The sequence below is a fragment of the Erythrolamprus reginae genome, chromosome 2 (genome assembly GCF_031021105.1).
Source record: "Erythrolamprus reginae isolate rEryReg1 chromosome 2, rEryReg1.hap1, whole genome shotgun sequence".
Taxonomy (NCBI): Eukaryota; Metazoa; Chordata; class Lepidosauria; order Squamata; family Dipsadidae; genus Erythrolamprus; species Erythrolamprus reginae.
In genome coordinates, this window is record NC_091951.1 from 12,317,924 (window position 1) to 12,337,591 (window position 19,668).

General features: G+C 44.6%; 1 protein-coding gene across 1 annotated transcript in view; it reads left to right on the forward strand.

The window, feature by feature from the left end:
- Window positions 1-1,504: 1,504 nt before the first annotated feature.
- LOC139159143 (HLA class I histocompatibility antigen, alpha chain E-like) overlaps window positions 1,505-19,668 on the forward strand; it is a gene marked incomplete at its 3' end in the record, with an annotated part of 39,279 nt that continues 21,115 nt past the window's right edge. The window contains exons 1-2 of the mRNA XM_070736497.1: window positions 1,505-1,822; window positions 14,718-14,838. Of these exons, the coding sequence (XP_070592598.1) occupies window positions 1,505-1,822; window positions 14,718-14,838 (439 nt within the window). The remainder of the gene's footprint in view (window positions 1,823-14,717; window positions 14,839-19,668) is intronic.

The window sequence follows — 19,668 nt, forward strand, 5'->3', positions numbered from 1 at the left end:
AGTCCTACTGCGTAGCTCTGTATATCTAGATAGAAAGGTGTTTTTAATGGGAGCTAAATGCGAAAGAACCCTCAACTCATTTGCTTCAGGTGGTCAAGACTCTCCCTGGCTACAACCTGAATTAGCACGTTCCCTTCAAGACTTTTAAAATCCAAAAATACAAACTGGGTCAGGCCGTTTATTATTTCTCCAGGGTGGCCCTACAAAACCAGCCTGAAAGAAGGTGCAATTGGCCATTCCTGCCTCATGGTCAAGAAAGCTTCTTGGTTGTGTCCATGGAGCAAAGAGAGATCTTTGCCTTACCTGCAAGGAAATGGGTTGGTGAACACTGAGCCGGGGTGGCGCAGCAGGTAGAGTGCTGTACTGCAGGCCACTGAAGCTGACTTGTAGATCTGAAGGTCAGCGGTTCAAATCTCATCACCAGCTCAAGGTTAACTCAGCCTTCCATCCTTCCGAGGTGGGTAAAATGAGGACCCGGATTGTGGGGGCAATAGGCTGGCTCTGTTTAAAAAGTGCTATTGCTAACATGTTGTAAGCCGCATAAAAATTGAACGAACAAACAAACAAACAAACAAACAAACAAACAAACTGTGGGGCTATTCAGAGCCATACATTCAAATCCTTGCAGTGAGGGGAAGGAAGATAGAGGTGTGTGTGTGTGTGTGTGTGTGTGTGTGTGTGTGTGTGTGAAAGGAAGCAAGGAACCATTTGTTGTTGCCTAGTTTCCTGTCAACGGCAGAGGTTTTCAGCAGCCAGTAAGGGCAGGAAATGCAGAGAATATTTGGCAGAGCCTCTCCCGCAAAGGGCCCCATCCATCCCTTCTCTCAGGAGGAACAAGGCCAAATGTATCTCACATCTCCTGCAGGGAAGGGCTGCAAAAAATTTGACTACCACGCTGTGGGAGTGGCTTATTGTGTGGGTGTGGCTTTATGATCATTTGACTGTATAGGAGTGGCTTGACGATCCTGTCACCGGGCATGGCTTAAAAGTCAAAACCCCCAGCAACAGTCAGAAGAAGGTCGGCCAACCTAACTGGCTGAAGATTTCTTCAAACGTTACGAAACCTGGCCTCACCCTTCCATTTCCTAACAAACATTCTTGTTTTTTAGTTTTCTTGAACACAGTCTTATAATATAATGTGTTCTTTATTTTTTTAAAAAATGATGCTTATTGAAAAAAGAATCATTTTTCCTGCACTTGTATCAAGGGTGCAGTGCAGAAATCACAGCCTGCCCACAAACAATTAATAATAATAATAATAATAATAATAATAATAATAATAATAATAATAATAATGGTAGTTCTAGCACAAATTCCAGTGGATGATGCTGTGGCAGAGATGATCCATTGGAACTTGTGCCAGAACTACCATCTATCAGAGGCAAATAACTGGTGGGACCATAAGCCCGAAAAAGTGGTTGAAAATGAGTAAGCAAAACTACTGTGGGATGTCTGACTTCAGACTGACCGAATTTTGAAACATAATACACTATACATCCTGATTATGGAGAAAAAGAAAGTATGGATCATCGAAATTGCAATCCCAGGAGACAGCAGAATTGTGGAGAATCAGCTAGAGAAATTGGTGAAATACGAAGATCTGAAAATCGAGCTGCAACCACTCTGGTATAAGCCAGTGAAAGTGGTCCCAGTGGCCATTGGCATGCTGGGCACAGTGCCAATGGATCTCAGCGGGCATTTGAAAACCATCAGAATTGACAAAATCTCCATCAATTGCAAAAGGCTGCTTTACTGGGATCGGTATACTTCACCGCTACATCACGCAGTCCTCGGTGCTCACCCAGTCCTCACCCAGTCCTGGGTGAGAGGGGTGGCATAGGAGTTGAATAATGAATGAATAAAAAGTCTGTGAGAAGTTTGTGAAGCTGCAGAGGTCGAAGGGCGAAGGGAGAGATTTCTTCTCCTCAGAGGATCCAGACAAAGCAGAGACTCACTCTGTGTCTTTCTCCCCAATGCAGGAAGCAACCAGGCCATTGAGCAGCCCCCTCCCAGGTGAGTTTCCCTGCAAGGCAAGGCACTGCAAGGGAAGGAATTTGGGGGAGAGGCAGTGGGGCTCTGTGGGGGGGGGAGGGTCTGCCTGCCCCCAAACTCTTCTCCTACAAGGCCAGACTGATCCAACTGGTGATGAAATACGAAATCCAGCATAGTGATCTGGCTTTCTGTGTTGTTTGATAAGAACAACAACAACAATAATACAAAGCATACATCCAACTTTATTTCTACTTGGAAACTATTTCTGCATATTGTTGTTGAGACAGAAAAAAAATGAAAACTTTTGTCTTTGAGTTTTATTGATTAGTCCAGTTTCTTTTTATAAAAATAGCTAATATACAGTATATTACAAGCTATACAAGGCACTTTGATCTAGTAGTTAAGGCACCAACTTAAAAAGCGACTGTGAGTTCACATCCCGCATCAGCCATGAAAGACAGCTGGGCCTAGTCACTCTCTCTCAGCCGAGCTCACCTCACAGGGTTGTTGCTGTTGCTGTGAAAATAGGAGGAGGAAGGTGCGTTGGACATGTTCAATATCTTCGTCAGGATGCAAATAAATAAGAAATATCTACTAAACACAAGTTGAATCCTTTCGATCCCACGCTTATAAACACATAATTCTCCTCCATTCCTAACTTCCTAACAAAATATTAATATTCTTCCCTAATCGAGATATTTCCCCCTGCCGTTCTTAGTGTGTTAATCTTCCCTAATCTATAGGCCCCTCTGCCAAACCCAGCGTAATAATCCTCCCTAATCTATGTGTCACTGTCATATCAGTGCAATAATCTTCCCTATTCTAATTGTTTTCACTGCTTCCACTGCTTCAGAGAGGGGCAGCATACAAATCTAATAAATAATAATAATAATAAATGCAGTGTCATAATCTTCCCTAATCTATATATTTCCCTAATCTATATATTATCCCTAATTTTAAATGTCTTCTACTATTGAACTCAGTGATAATCTTCCCTAATCTATTGATTTTAACTCTTTGTTGCTTCATCTGTCTTTATGCTGGGTGTGTCCACTGCAAAGAGGAGGGAGAAAGTATCCAAGGGTTAGTTGGGTCAAGGGGGGTTATGTATTGAGGTTTGATTGGTTGAACCAGCCGGCAGCCCTCTATTTAAAGAGAGAACGTCCCAGCTGGTTCCTTTGCTGGATCTATGACTTCTACAATAAAGAGCTGTTAGTTACTACTGTCTCCAAGTCTCTTCAGTACTAGAACTTAACATTGGTGACGAAGGTGGGATACTGAAGAGACCTCCATTCAGCACCGAAGATCCAGCCCAGCGAGAAACATGATGATGGCCATTTCTACACAGCAAATTCAAATTGCCAAGCAAGCCATGTCAGCCTTCCACCCACCAACTCCATTCAACCCAGCAAAAGAGAACTGGGGGTCCTACATGACTCATTTCAGATGCTTCCTAGGGGCGAATGACTTATAGGGTGTAACCAACAACAGTAAGCAACCCTTGTTCCTTAGCTATTGAGGCCACAAAGTCGTCCACACAGCTGAATCACTAGCTGAGCCAATGGCGGTGGAAACAATTCCCTGGCAAACGCTTCAGAACATATTACAAACACATTATGCACCGGTTCTGTCCAAAGTAGTTTGCCAGGAGACCTCTCCCCTCTCCCTCATATTCCTTACCTTCCAGTGTTTGAGATGAATAGGAGAGAGAAGAGGGATTTCCAAAGTATCTTCATCCTCACTTGGTCCTTGGACTCCAAAGCCCTCCCCTCCCTTCCTCCCTCTCATCCCCCCACGGCCCCCACCAGTCAACTAACCTGCAAGGAGGCTGCTAAATGGACTGGCTGATCCCTGGATTAGAGAGAAAGACACAGAATGAATCAATGTCTTGTCCTGCGAGGAGGACAAATCTCTGTTTTCACCATTCACTTCTTAAAACCCACCTCTCCCGTCAGGCATGGGGAAATTGAGACATATCCCCCAGGCTTATATAGTGTTATGTATGGTAGGCTTATGTTGTATGTTTTTTCAAATAATGGGTTTCTAGATATTTTTTAAATATTAAGTTTGTTTATTGTATACTGTTTTATTGTTGTTGTGAGCTGCCCCGAGTCTGTGGAGAAGAGCGGCATACAAATCTAATAATAAATAAATAAATAAACACACACACACACACACACACACACACACATATATATATATATAAATCCTCTTCATCTTCACAAAGTTCTCAGAGGACATAAAGCTTTCTATTTATTTATTTATTTATTAAGCTTCCAACCCAAATATCTCATTAAGGTGACTCTCGGCAGCTCACAGTAAAATTCAATAAACTGCCATGTAGAACATTTAAATCAATAAATAAAAACCAGATTCCCCCATCAGATCATGCTGCCATTGCTCCGACAATAAGATCATGTCCAGCAGGTGACTGCGGTCTCGAGTCGGACTCAAGATGATTTGAGAGAGACCCACAGACACCATGGAGGCCATGAACTCCTGGGTTGCTTCTGAGGCCAAACCCAGGGATGGCCGGTTGAAGTCTCCCAGGACCATCATCCTGGGCAACTCCATGCCAACCCAGAGATGACCGCCAGCAGCTGAGGCAGGGAGGTGGCCATGCAGCAGAGAGGCTGGTACAGTAGCACCAAGCCCATCATGTCAGACCAGAGTCAGAATCAGGGATTCACAGCCAGAAATGTGGAGTGGGAGCATCCTGAGTGCCAGAAGAGATTCTCAAGGGACTGCTATAACCCCACCAATTCTGCCTGGCCTATTGACTGGGGTCAAACCCTAAACCTAGCTGAGCACATCTCTGAGGGAATCTCCCCAACACAACCACTTCCAGAGTCAGGCAGGTCTCAGCTATGCCACCAGAAACGTCTCTAATCATCAGGGGTCATGGCATTGCTACTGGTTTCCCTCTTTCCTTTTTTTAAAAAAAATATATTTTCATCAAGCATATATTGGAAAACAGATAAAATTATAAACATAATTTTACATAAATACATAAAATGTGTTGCTTTTGGGTCTGGGCCAGCCGTTGCTCCCACAGATGGGAGAGACGCGGCACAAAGTGAATGCGAAAGCCTGGCTGACAGCCAGGAAGATGTGGCAGACAGCCAGGAAGATGTGGCAGACAGCCAGGAGGACGAGGCCACTGGTACGCAGGATTCAGCAGACAGCCCAGGAGATTTGGCATGCAGTCCCTCAGACAATCTTTCATCTCTGGGTTCTTCTGCAGATCAATATATTGATCTGCATAGCCGAAGAGCTATGCAAAGAAGGGATCGCTTTAAGGAGTATTACAAGTCATCATAGTAGCACCTGGGCTGGGTGTGGTTCTTATACTGAGGGCTGGGTGTGGTTCCCTTAATGAGGGCTAAAGGGATAAAAGGGAACAAAGGCCAAGGCAAACTGTGGCTGCTTATCTGTTTTATTTTGTGGTTCCTGCTCTGAAGTTTCTGTTCCGTGCCGTTGGAGTTTTCAACCCAGCTTTTTCAGACAAGTGGGAGGTGAAAACTCTGGGACTTGCTGTTTGCTCCAAAGATTCAAAAGGACTCCTGAAGCGTCTTGGCTCATTCCAGGTTGTCTTTGTTTGTTTTTTCCTGTGTTTTTGTATGCGGCTGAAGTAAGCCTTGCACTATCATTGTTTTCGGACACTAAGAACTGTTTTTCAGTAACCCTTTTTTCTTTATCTAATACATGTTTGCTGATTAGCAGAGCACATGTGTGTTTGATTTCTTTTCCTTGGACTGTTATGCATTGCCTGAGCCCAGTCAGGCAGAACAAAATGTATACAAATAAAATGGAATATTAGGACAGAGATGGTAGGCACGTTGGTAAAGACCTCTCAGGAATGGGGTGAGGTCGACAGTAGACAGTTAAAGTTTTGGGGAAGAAACCACAGTAGTTCTTTCCAGGCACTGAGAATTCTGTGACTGAAGTCGTATTTTCTGCAATAAAGTTTGGAGCAGTATACCATATTTTGTATCTATTATGTGCTTTGGTTGAAGCTGAAGTATTCATTGTCAGGAAGGAGATTGAAGCAGATGGTTTTATGTACTATCCTTAGGTTAGACCGAAGATGGCAAAGTTCTAATTTCCCCTCCGTGAATTGGGGCCCCTTTTCTCCAATGGGGGCCAAAGCTCCACCGTTCAGACTCTGGGTTGCCTCCCCTGCTTGAAACCAACAGGGAGAGTTTCCTTCTCCTCTGCAGAGCAAATAGCTCATGCAGCAGCAGCTGCTGCTCCCTCCCACTTACCCTGGTCTGAACTGCTGGATCCTTTGTCACTTGCTGGAAAAGAAGGAAAGAAAAAGAGGGTGAGAAAGTCTCTCTCTTGGCTTATAGGTGGAGAAGCTCAGCTCTTTCTGACTCCAGTCCCCTCCCTCCCTTTCTCTCGTGCACACAATCAAAGACTGACAAATACATGGAGAGTGTTTGGACCAAACTACTTTGGCTAAAAGGCATCGGAAATAATTTTTTAAAATTTGTATGTATATCACACAAAGCCAGAAGGCAGAGTCAGCATGAGGATACAGATGGATCAAAGTTTCTTTTTTCCACACCTGAAGCATCTCAAGGGGTTTTGGGAAATGCTCCAAATCTGGAAAACGCTCAGCCACAAGAACTCCTGATTTTGAGTCCTTCCCAGGGACTCAGCCTGAAAAACATCTGGCAGCAAATTGAGGGTCCAAGGAAATTCCTCTCTGACTGCTTTGAACTCTGACTGATGTTGGGCTGCTCCCTTCAGGGGAGGGAGAGTGGAGATGGTACAACATAGAAGATTCTATTTTATTTGTTTGTTTGTTTTGTCAAGTACATATTGCTGGTATACAAATATATAATAATATTTATATACATGATACTAGTAAAAAAAGAAACATTAGGACGGGATGGAAGGCGCGCTGGTGCACTTATACACATCCCTGATAAACCTAATGTGTACTTCTCTGGGAAGTCGGTTCCTCCTTGCGTAACTGTTGATCTCATCTATCTGTTGGATCATTTCATGTGTTGTCTTATTGGTAATGGTAGCCAGGATCTCCACCATAATTTGTGGTAGGTCTTCATCATTTGTTTCAGTAACGTTTTGGAAACTTAGTAAGAAAGCGGACCTTTGCAACTCAAGATTTATTATTGCCTCCTCCATTTATGCACACCCCTTACTGACCTCTTATGAATCGGGAGAGGTCAACAGTGTACAGTCTAAGGGTAAAGCTTTGGGGGTTAAGTGATGATACTACAGAGTCTGGTAGTGACTTTCATGCATCAACTACTCAGTTACTAAAGTCGTATTTCCTGCAGTCGAGTTAGAGAGCGATTTACTTTAAGTTTGCATCTGTTGTGTGCTCGTGTGTTGTTGTGGTTGAAGCTGAAGTAGTCATTGACAGGAAGGATGTTGTAGCAGATGATTTTATGGGCTATGATTAGATCATGTTTAAGGCGATGTAGTTCTAAGCTTTCTAAAGCTAGGATTGTAAGTCTAGTTTCGTAAGGTATTCTGTTGCGAGTAGAGGAGTGGAGGTCTCTTCTGATAAAGTATCTCTGGCATTTTCTAGAGTGTTTATGTCCAAAATGCGATGTTGGTTCCAGACAGATGAACTGTATTCAAGGATTGGTCTGGCGAAAGTTTTGTATGCTCTGATTGTAATTGAAATTAGTGTGAAATTACTGGAGCAGAAGGTACATAGGATTAAGTTAACAACTCTTGACGCCTTTTTGATTTTGTTGCAGTGGGCTTTGGCACTTAGGTCATTTGATTTGAGTTTTCCAAGATCATTTACATAGTGAGGGTTGTCTGTAAGGTCTTGTTTAATCAGCTTGTATTTGGTGTTCTGATTCTTTTTGCCAATGTGTAGGTTCAGATTTGGAGTTGCCAGATGTTTGACCATTCAGACACAAAGTCAAGGTCTTTCTGGAGAGTAGCTGTATTATCGGTGGTGTTGAAAAGTTTTATATTATCAGCAAAGAAAACCAAGTTGTTTGTAATGTGATCATAAAGGTCATTTATATAGAGTGTTGGTCCAAGTATGATGCCTTGGGGTACGCCGTTCTTAACTGGAACAGTATTAGATATGGCACTTTCTATTTTGACAACTTGTTGTCTGTTTGATAGGAATGCAGTTATCCAAATATGGAGGGATCCTAAGATGCTATAGGATTTGAGTTTTAGAAGTAATTTGTCATGAACCATTGAGTCGAAGGCTTTACAGAAGTCAGATTGCATCTATTGATTTGCCCTGATTGAGATGTGTAATCTCCCTACTTCATGCATCCTGCTCTCCTGAATCTGAGGCTGCTCCAGGCCTTTTTCCAAGGGACACAACTCCAATTTTAAGGTGAAGAGAGATCAAGGGGAATCTCATACTGATGAATTTGGAAAAGAGATTTTGTCTCTCAAAAGGGGGGAAGACAGAGAGAGATTGATGCCAATGGAAGAGAGAGAGGATCCTCCCCAGACAGGGAATAGTTGTTGGCAATATTTAGTGGGGGAGGGGATTGCCCCATTGATCCTAATCTCATGCAGGTAATTGTGGAGAGTTCAAGGACCCCCAGGGGAGAGGGGTGTTCTAGATCAGTGATTTTCAACCTTTTTTGAGCCGCGGCACATTTTTTACATTTACAAAATCCTGGGGCACACCACCAACCAAAATGACACAAATCTAATAAATAAATAAATAAATAAATAAATAAATAAATAAATAAATACATACATACATACATACATACATACATACATACATACATAACCCCCTCATATATACAATCCCATGTAACATCCTCTTATAAATACAGTCAATCATCAATCATCCCTCCTCAAATTTATACCGCTCTCTCATTTCTGGGTACTTCTCCTGTCTTTCCCCCTTTTCTCTCTCATGTTTCTCATTTCTCTCTCTTCCTCCCTTTTCCCCTCATTCCTTCTCCCTCTCACTTCTCCTCTTTTTCCATCCCTGTCTCTCTCCCCTCTTTATGCGTGTGTGTGTATACACACTCGAACCATTTCCAAAACCAGTTGAGGGCTGGGTTTTTTTCCTCTTTTATTCTTTTCAAAAACAGGTGTGGGCTGGGGGGGGTTCTTATTATTTGGGTGCTTTTTACCATATGCTTCAAGAAGCACCTCTCTCTCTCTCTTTTGCTCTCTCTCGTTCTCTCTCTTATTTTCTTTCTCTCTCATGCTTTCTCTCTCTTGTTCTCTGGCGGGATTAGTCATCTGTTGTCCTTCTGATGCTGCCAGGGACAAAACGCCCACCCACTCCTGAGGGAAAAGACGGACTGTTTGGGATGGGAATTAGCATCTCTCCCGCCGCGTTAAGTAGGCAAGGCAAGGCAGAAACTCGCCGGACGCGGAGCCCAAAAAAAGCGCCTCAGGAAGGCAGAAGCGAAGCGCCCCCACCGCCCGCTCGCTTTCCAACGCTGTGCCCGTTGCGCCAGGCTCTTTGCCTGAATCCACCTCCTTTCTGAGGCTCGAGCGAACCTCCTTCGCCAGCAGCCAGGGGGTCGGCTTCGCCCCCTGCCCAGCCGAAAGTGTGCGTGTGAGGGGGGAGAGCTTGCTTCTGCAACCGCATGGCCAGAGAGAAGCGGGATAGCAAGGCAGCGGCATTCTTCTGCCTGGCCTGGGGCTCTGCTTGGTTTTCCCGGGCTTCCCGCAGCATGTAGGTGGCCGAGAAGACCGAGCGGGACTGTGAGAGGGGTGGGCGTTCCCACAGCGCTCGGAGCGGCTAGCGGACGGATCGCCAGTGCCGCTGCAGCCACAGCTGTGGGAGGAGCCGCGCCCCAAGAAAGCCGGAGAGAAGGACGGATCGGGCGGGGACAGCCACAAGTGGAAGCCTCAGCCTTGGAGCTCCCACTTGCAGAAGCCGCCCCTCCCCTGGCTATTGCCCGCCGCTATTAGCGAGGAGAAGCCATGCGCGCGAGGGGGCCGACTTTTAAAACAACCTTTGCTGGCCTCCGCCTCGCGGCACACTTGACCATGTCTCGCGGCACACCAGTGTGCCGCGGCACACCGGTTGGGAAACACTGTTCTAGATTATAGTGTCTTTTTAATGGTAGAAGTAGAGCCCTCTAGTGATGGGAGTGGGAGGTGCACCATTAGGTGCAAGGCAGGGAGGGAGCCCCCTATGCCATGGGATGTGGGGAGAAGCAGGGTTAATGGGGGAAATTAAGAGTGACCACTACTCTCTACTGCAATTTGGCTAATGGGGGTTTCATTGAATAGCCCCAAATGATTGGCTCATTGTTGGTAGTGAACAGGACGCCCTTAAGTGCTTTTCCTGCCTGACCCACCCAGTCATCTGCCAGGCAGAGGATGCATTTCCTGGTCTACTGAATGGCTGCCTGGTAGTGAGAACCAATCAGGGCTTCCCATGTCCTAGAGAGAGGCTGAAAGCGGGGTGGTGGTGGTGGTGTCGAGGATTCCCACCAGGGCAAACCGTCTGTAGACCAGGGACTCAAAGGGGTTGAATGTGTACAAGAGATCTGGCCTTAAAGGAGGAAAGTCCAGTCTGCATTCAGATTATCACCTGTCCTCAGCAGTGTCTCCTTCCCATAGGACAGGTACTTCTCCAGCCACTCAATGCAGGTTTCCTCCAGGTAGGCCTTATATCTTTGATTCAATCCTGGAATAGCATCCCATTTCCTTTGACTGATCTAGGCCTGGGGTTCAGGAGCCACCCAAGTGAGGGTCTCTTTGTCAAAGGTGATGAAGGTCCTCCCTTCGTAGCCATACTGCCGAAACCCTCCTTTGCTCCCATCTCTCCGGAGCTCACAGCCACACAGCAGTTGCCGTGTGTGAAGGCCTAAAAACAGACAGGAAGATGGTTTCAGGAGTCCTAACGATAGACAGAGCTGCCCCCTTCCTGCAGGGACTTTGAAAGAGGCAATGATACTCCCTTTTCCTCCCTAGAATTCAAGGGAAAGAAAGCCCCCATCACTAACCTCCCTTCTCACCTCCCTCCTCCCCCTGCATTCCCTCCCCCAGGACAGAGTCCCTGAACCTTCCCAGGAAAAGGGAATCTGGAAAAGCCTGCAGAGGATCCTAAGGGAGATGGAGAAAAGGAGGAAGTGTAAAAGAAACAGAAGGATAGAGCTCCTTCCATCTTTCTTGGGATGGGGAGGAAGGGATTCCAGAGAGGGAACAATAGCCTGAATCTACAGCTGCAAAGAGGGAGTGAGAATCTTGTGCTCTCAAAGAGGATCTAATTGATCTACATAAAAGCTTGCAGGGATCTCTGTGACCATAAATCTTGGTTTATGTTCACCAATAGCACCAAGTCACAAGGGTTGCTTCCCACTCTGGGCTAAGCAGAAACAAACCATGGTTTAGGGCAATGTGAGAATGAAGCCTTGAAGGTCCACAATGGAATATTTTCCTCAGCAACAGCAGAAATGGCCTAAACTGATCTGGACACCCAAAGGACCTTTGAAATGACTCTAGAGAAAATATTCCAACCTCATATGACCAGATTCTTAATTTTTTTAAAAAACTTGAATGTTTGAAAAAAACAAAAATTACTCCTATTTGGGCTTAAGAGGCAGGAAGGATGCCAGAAACTCTCAAATCTAAGGGAAAACCACCTGGAGGTACAGTTAAACTAAACTGACCAGTGTTTCCACCCCCCTTTCTACACTCAGGAATGTCCGGGTGAGGGGATCCTTTCTCTGCATCTTCTGCTCAGCCAGAGATCTTCCCTTTGGAGGAAGAGGAAGATCCTCATGAGCTGCAGTCTGATCCTTCCCTCGAGAGGAGATTCCCTGATCTCCCCCTGAGAAAAAAAGGTTCTGGATTCCTGTCCAAGGAGAATCTCCTGCCATTCACGGGAAGGCACTAAATATTTGGCTGCAGTTTTCAGCTTCTGAGAAAAAACTCTGTCTTATTTCTGAAGCATCAAAATAAGACAGAAATTATCTTATTTCAGTTGAAGATGAAATGTGTTCTTATCTCAAGTTTGGCACAGAATTGAATATTTATTCAGCAAACAAAAAACAAAAAAACCACCACAGGGCTCTCATTGAAAAGGCAAGTTTCATTTTTTTTATTATTAGTGTAAGAACACTATTAATGCATCTCTACAGGTCTCTGCATGAAACAATTTCACCCTATCTCTGAGGCTGGATGTTCAGAGGTTTCCTCAGGTCTGCAAAATAGTTCAAGGGCTCCTCCAGAGTCAAAGGTTCAGAAAGGCTGTTTTAGAGGGGCTGAAATATAGCTTTATTGACAACTGCTGTGAAGAATATCAGAAATCAATTATTGATGTCTTTTTTATTTTATTTTCATCAACTGTTTTCTTTTCTTGCACAGTAGTATCTCTACCTAAGAACGCCTCTACTTACAAACTTTTCTAGATAAGAACCAGGCGTTCAAGATTTTTTTTTGCCTCTTCTCAAGAACCATTTTTCACTTACAAACCCGAGCTTCCGAAACTGTAACCGGAAAAGGCAGGGAGAAGCCTCCATGGGGCCTCTCTAGGAATCTCCTGGGAGGAAACAGGGCCAGAAAAGGCAGGGAGAAGCCTCCATGGAGCCTCTCTAGGAATCTCCTGGGAGGAAACAGGGTCTCCACCCTCCCTGTGGGTTCCCCAATCGCACATATTATTTGCTTTTACATTGATTCCTATGGGAAAAATTGTTTCTTCTTACAAACTTTTCTACTTAAAAACTTGGTCACAGAATGAATTAAATTCGTAAGTAGAGATACCACTGTACTTTTTAAAAAAAATTCTTTGATTTTTTCTTTCATCTACTTTGCTTTTTATGTTAACTTCTATTGTTTTTTATCTTTTGTTCAAAAGGTTAAACACAAATTATATTAAAAAGTTAAAATAGCCAACAGAATGTCAGCTGTCATTAAAATAATTTGAAAAACATAGCTTTTATGTGATTCAAAGTAGAGCAACCACATCTGGAATATTGGGAGCAATTATAGTCAAACAACCCCCAAAAGAAGAGGAGGGAGATGGAGTAGGTTCAGAGGAGGCGATTCAGGTGATGGGAGGGTGGAAGCAGCCTCCCTTTGAGGAAAGGTTGGGACATTTGGGGCTCTTTAGCCTGGAAAGGAGACTCCCCTCCACTTTGGCCAGTCTCCTTCCTCCTTCCCCCACTAGGGGGAGCCCTTTGGGTCCAGCTATGCTCCCCTGAGAGGACAGCAAGGGGCCTGGAGGGATCTGGGGAGATCCTGGCGGGGATCAGGGACAGGACTGGCAGAGCTCTGGGGTCTGCTTGGAGGGGAAGAGGGGCAAGGAAAGCGGGGAAGAAGGGGGGCTACAGCTCCTTAGGCTGAAAGGAGGGGCTGATGTTTGTGGAGAAGGTTTACCTCAGCCAAAAGCAGCCTATCTTTAAACACACATTTGCTTTCAAACCCCATCCCCAAATTTTATTTTATTTATTTTTATTTTATTTATTAAATTTGTATGCCACCCCTCTCCGTAGATTCGGGGCGGCTCACAGCCATAGTAGAAAACAATGTAAAATACAAATCTAATATTCAATAAGGTTCAAATAAGGTTCCTCGAAGAGGAAACTTCCATTCCAATAAGAGTAGATAAAATCTATTTTAAAGAGATAAACAAAACGATTCTCAAATTTGCCTGGCAAAAAAACCCCCAAGGATAAGCATAAGAATTCATTTATTTTATTTATTATTTAGATTTGTATGCCGCCCCTCTCCGCGAACTCGGGGCAGCTCACAACAAAAATATAAACAATCGCACAAATCCAAATAAATTCAATAAATTTAAGTATTTAAAATAGTTTAAAAAAGAACCCCACTATATTAACAAGCACACACACAAACATACCATACATAAATTGTACGTGGCCGGGGGAGATGTTTCAGTTCCCCCATGCCTGACAACAAAGGTGGGTTTTAAGAACTTTACGGAAGGCAGGGAGAGTAGGGGCAGTTCTAATCTCCGGGGGGAGTTGGTTCCAGAGAGCCGGGGCTGCCACAGAGAAGGCTCTTCCCCTGGGGCCCGCCAACCGACATTGTTTAGTTGACAGGACCCGGAGAAGGCCCACCCTGTGGGACCTAATCGGTCGCTGGGATTCGTGCGGCAGAAGAATGTTACAAGATACCAAAATTAGGGGAGGATTTGGACTTCCGAATTGGGAGCTATTTATTTATTTATTTATTTATTTATTTATTTATTTATTTATTTATTTATTTATTGTTTGTTTGTTTGTTTGTTTGTTTGTCCAAAACACAAATACATAGGAAGAAAATAGACATGTGGTAATATATATAAGGGTAAAAGTGAACTTAGATGAGAGGATATATTTAAGGAAGAGAATATATATGATAGGTGAAATAGAGGAAATATTATTATACAGCAACAATAACATAGATGAGAGAATGGATCCTGTTAAAAAACAGAAGGCTTTTGACTCTGAAGAAACATGACTTACAGATAGGATGATGTTGTGTCTGAATCCGGGAAATAACGAGGAGAGGCGAGTGCCATTTAACACTCGAACGAGGAACAGCACAACAGAAAGCCAAACGGAGCCGCTCAGAACAGAATTACCTGAGCTGTCTCTGACAGCGCAATTTACATGCAACTGTCAACCCGGCCCAAGTTTTCCCGCTCAGCAGCTGAGTTGGTTCTAACCAATCAGCGGCTGCAGCAGCAGCTAGCAACACCCTGAAGGGACGTAACACTCCCCCCCCCTCCCGGCAGGCATAAACATAGTCGCCCAGATAAGCTAGGCGCATGCGCAACCTAGCTAAATGGGGCAACTCTTGATAAACAGCGGGAACAGCTTGAGGAGCGGCAGTTGGCCGTGAATGGAACGTTGGGACTTGGAATCAGAGTTAGGAGGCTCGCAGAGGCCAACGGCCTAGCTGGTGAGTCAACCGGCAGCGTGGCTGAGAGGGATGAACCGACATTGGGTGAACGCATAGATCTTGGAGCTGTTTCAGGAAGAGCGGTTACAGGGGGAGATGTGTCGTCCAGCTGTAGGCACTCAAGTAGCTGGTGAATGTGACGCCTCCAGGTTCGGGATCTGGGGAGATCCTGGAGGGGGTCAGGGTCAGGACTGGCAGAGCTCTGGGGTCTGCCTGTGGGGGGGACGGGCAAGGAAATGGAGGGGGAGAAGGGGGGCTGCACCTCCCCACAAATAATAATTATAATTATAATTATTATAATATTATTATAATTATTTATTAGATTTGTATGCCACCCCTCTCTGAAGGTTCCTTGAAGATGAAACTTGTCCCCAGGGGTGGGCTACTGTCCGGATGTGGGGGGGGGGGACGCAGTGGGGTACCAAAAATGGAGCTCCACCCCAGAGCATCCAATTTGCATTGAAAGATGTTGAAAGAAAATGCATAAGCCACAGTGTGGTAGTAAAATTTTTTGGTAACCCTTCATGCTTGTCCCCCAAAAATGGCAGAAAAGGGGGGGCTGCTAAAGAAGGCCTCCCACCCTCCAGGGCAGCCCCACCAAGAGGGCAGGACAGGGGTTTGGACTGAGGGACCAAGGATGGGAAGCCACGAAGGCTCTGAGTGACTCTGGAAGGGCCCCAGATGGAGGATCCTTTCTTCTCTGTCTTTCCCTCTCAGGATTGGGAGGATCCTGGCCCTGTGCCCCCCCCTCAAGAGCCCCCACCCCATTTGGGCCTTCTTGGCATCTCCTTCCAACTGGAGGATGAGCAGAAGCTCCTGGCATTTGGGGCCTGCTTGTCCTCCAAAGAGGGGTGAAGGGATCTAGAATATTACCCAGGTGGAGCTGCACCTGATCCCTTATTTCTCTGGGGTGGAAATAGAGAGAAGGACGAGGACCTGCTTTCCCCAGGATCTAATTAGGATCCACTCAGTGGTGGGCTACTGCCCGGATGGGGGGGGGGGGGCGCAGTGGGGTAGCGAAAATGGAGTTCCACCCCAGAGCACCCAATTTGCACTGAAAGATGTTGAAAGAAAATGCAGGGTGTCCTGTATAAGCCACGCCCACCGTGTGGTATAAAAATTTTGGTAGCCCTTCACTGGATCTACTGCCATTTTGTTTGGTGGGGAGACTGTGATTCCTTTCTTTAACCACAGCAGGAGATCCACCAAGATCAGACCCTCCAACTTTCATGGGGGGAGAGGGAGGATTTGAGTCTCTTCTCATCTCAGTTTATATTAATATTGATATCAACATTCAGAAAGACAGATGGATTTAAACATGCTTTCATTAACTGCAATTGGCAGAAAATGTCAGTTATGGAGGCAAGGACAATTTCATATATTTTTTTAACGAATAAACATAAAAAATACTTTTTAAAAGATGTGAAAGAAGCCTTTCCCTTTGAAGGAACCCCCCTATCTCAACCCTCTGGTTCCTGAGGAGGGGAATATGGGGCCGGAGGAGCCATGAGACCGCCTCCTGCAGCACGAATCCCAGCGACCGGTTAGGTCCCACAGAGTGGGCCTTCTCCGGGTCCCGTCAACAAAGCAATGTCGTTTGGCGGGGCCCAGGGGAAGAGCCTTCTCTGTGGCGGCCCCGGCCCTCTGGAACCAACTCCCCCCAGAGATTAGAATTGCCCTCACCCTCCTTGCCTTTTGTAAACTCCTTAAAACCCACCTCTGTCGTCAAGTGTGGGGGAACTGAGACATCTCCCCCTGCCTATGTAGTTCTAGTGCATGATATGACTGTATGTGTGTTTGTTATATTGGGGTTTCTTGCTTTTAGATTTTAAATGTGTAATTGTTATCTTAGATTTTTTAATTATTAGATTTGTTAATATATATTGTTTTTGTTGCTGTTGTGAGCCGCCCTGAGTCTGCGGAGAGGGGCGGCATACAAATCTAATAAATCAAATCTTATTTATTTATTTATTAGATTTGTATGCCGCCCCTTTCCGTAGACTCAAATCAAATCAAATCAATCAATCAAATCAAATCAAATCAAATCAAATCACCTGACCCATCACCCACCTTCACTCTGATTGTAGCGATTCCTCAGAGTCTCCAGGTTATCTCTGGACATTTCCTCTTGGCCACGAACTTTCTGGGTCTCTCTCTCCCAATATTTTGGATCCTCTATCCCCAACTTCTCCATCCAGGAGACTTGAGGCTGCAGGTTCTGGCTGTGGCTGTCGTAGCGAACCAAGATCTGACCGTCCACGTATCCCAGAAGGACATAGTGGGGCTGCCCCTGACTGGGCTCCGAGATGGCGGTGTATAAAAACTTCAGGGAGTGGGAGGAGGTGCGTGGAAGGAACCCAGAGGGGCAGAGTTAGGGGGATTCTATATGGGGCGTGGAAGGCCCCGTTTCCAGGTCTGGAACAAAGAAGAGAATTCGGGGTAGAGGAGGAAGAAGAGAAAATGAAGTGGGTGATGATGGAAGAGAAATTAAAAACAAAGGGTGGAAAGAGGGAGTGGCCAAGAGACAAAGGAGCATCTTCTGGAGGGCCTAAAGGGTTGTGGGGCAGAGAGGTTGGGGGGGGGTAGGAAAGGAAAGGAGAGACAGAGCAGGATCCCCAAACATTATGTGATCCCCACCAATTGCCCCCCCCTTTCAGTGGGGCCTCCATCAATACCCCCCTTCTACATTGCTCAGTCTTTGCCCAAGGAGGCTGCAGGGGCCCCACAGGAAGAAGGGGGGCTCCATCTTCAGAAGCTCAAAAGCAACAGGAAACCCCATCTGGTCCCCCCAAGAGGAAAAAATAACATTCTGACTTCACTGAGGCCCAACATGGATTGTTATGCAGATCTGAGGGGGGGATTTTATAAAATAGGGAAGGGGAGGGGGGGATTTGGGTGGGACCAGAGGCTGTGGAATCTTTAATAGGAAACTCAAACCTTGCCTGGGTGATATGGGGAGGCAAAGGGAGGAGCAAAGGGGGCATTTTTGCCATCCCCCAGCACCCAGGAGCTCCCTGCAGGCTCCCCAGACCCTTTGCCTATCCCATTTTTGCAAAAAAAAAAGGGCAAAAAAGGCCATTTTTTAAACAAAAAGAGGCTGGTTTGCCTTCTAGTTACTCCTTCTAGCATGACTGGAAGAGGAATTCTGGGAGTGGAAGTCCACTAGTCTTAAAGCTGTCAAGTTTGAAGTTTGAAAAAGGTGTACATGTTTGTAAAAAGTATTCAGTTACACTGGTATTTTATTAAATAATATATTGCTACACTATTCCGTTCAGAATACTTTTTTCCTTGTTTTCCACCTCTAAAATTTAGGGTTGTCTTACATTGGTGCGTCTCATACTGATTAAAATACGGGACATCCTGGAATTCACCTCTCCAGGTTCCTAAGAGGCCAGTAAGGGGCGTACATAAGTGCACTGGTGTGCCTTTCGTCCCCTGTCCAATTGTCTTTCCTTTCTTTCACCTATCATGTATTCTCTTCCTTTCATATATCCTCTCCTCTAAGTTCACTTTCACCCTATTTTATATTATCACATGTCTATCTTTCTTCCTATGTATTTGTGTATTGGACAAATGAATAAATAAATAAATAAATAATTGTGAGAGCTTCGTCACTGGAAGTTTTCAAAAACAGACTGGAGAACTGTTAGACTGGGATGGTATTAAACTATAGACCATAAAAGAATTGAAAGCTTTGAAAATCTTTCAAATAGGGAGAGGGTGAGGCAGCTCAGGACAACCTTTGGCTAATACATATTAATTTGCAAAATTAATAACCGACTAATAAAAAAATGACTCAATAAAAATTGCACAATGTTTTTAAACTATTGGGGTAAAATTCATATTTTAATAAAAGAAGATTCTCAAAATAAATACAGTATAAAAATTAAACCAGAGACATTTCTTTTAGGAGTAGTGCGCAAAGCACTTGAAAAAAAATGGCTTTATTTTAACAATGATAACTTTTCAAAAGAAAGATAACTTCATTGCTATCTATGTTGACAGCAGCGAGAATGACCAGATGATGTGCTTTAATCAAAGGCAAGAATACATCCAGTTTCCTTTCTACTTGGAAACCACTTTTGGATTTTGTTGGTTAAAATGTTTCTGGCTATAGAAATGTCTGTACATACATACATACATACATACATACATACATACATACATACATACATACATACATATATATTCATGTCTGTTTTTCTTGTTTTTTCTTTGCATGTTTTGTTTGTTTAATTTTTTTCTTTTCTTTCTATTTTTATATGTAGAAACTTAATAAAGATTTTTTAAAAAAGAAATAGCTAATATATATTAAATTTGCAAAAGTGAAATGTTGAGGCTGTAATGTTATTATTTTTGTTCAACTCTGCTGAAAAGAACACAAAATGTTATTATTTGGGAGGTGATAGACAGACCTGGCATTGCTTCCGGAGCCAAGAGAGAATATTATCATTTCGGCTATGAAGACTCCTTCCACAGACCACAGCTGATTAATAAGGGATGTTGTTGATTTTAAGATAAGGTTCCCCCCCCCCCTTTCTGAGTTGTCACTTTGGAGGCAACATGAATAGAGAACAATGGGAACATAAGTTCCCATTGGACTGGGAGTCACTGCTCACGGTCACTCATGCCCTCATCACCTCGAGGCTCGACTACTACAATGCTCTCTACATGGGGCTACCTCTGAAAAGTGTTCGGAAACTTCAGATCGTGCAGAATGCAGCTGCGAGAGCAGTCATGGGCTTCCCCAGGTATGCCCATGTTACACCAACAATCCGCAGTCTGCATTGGCTGCCGATCAGTTTCCGGTCACAATTCAAAGTGTTGGCT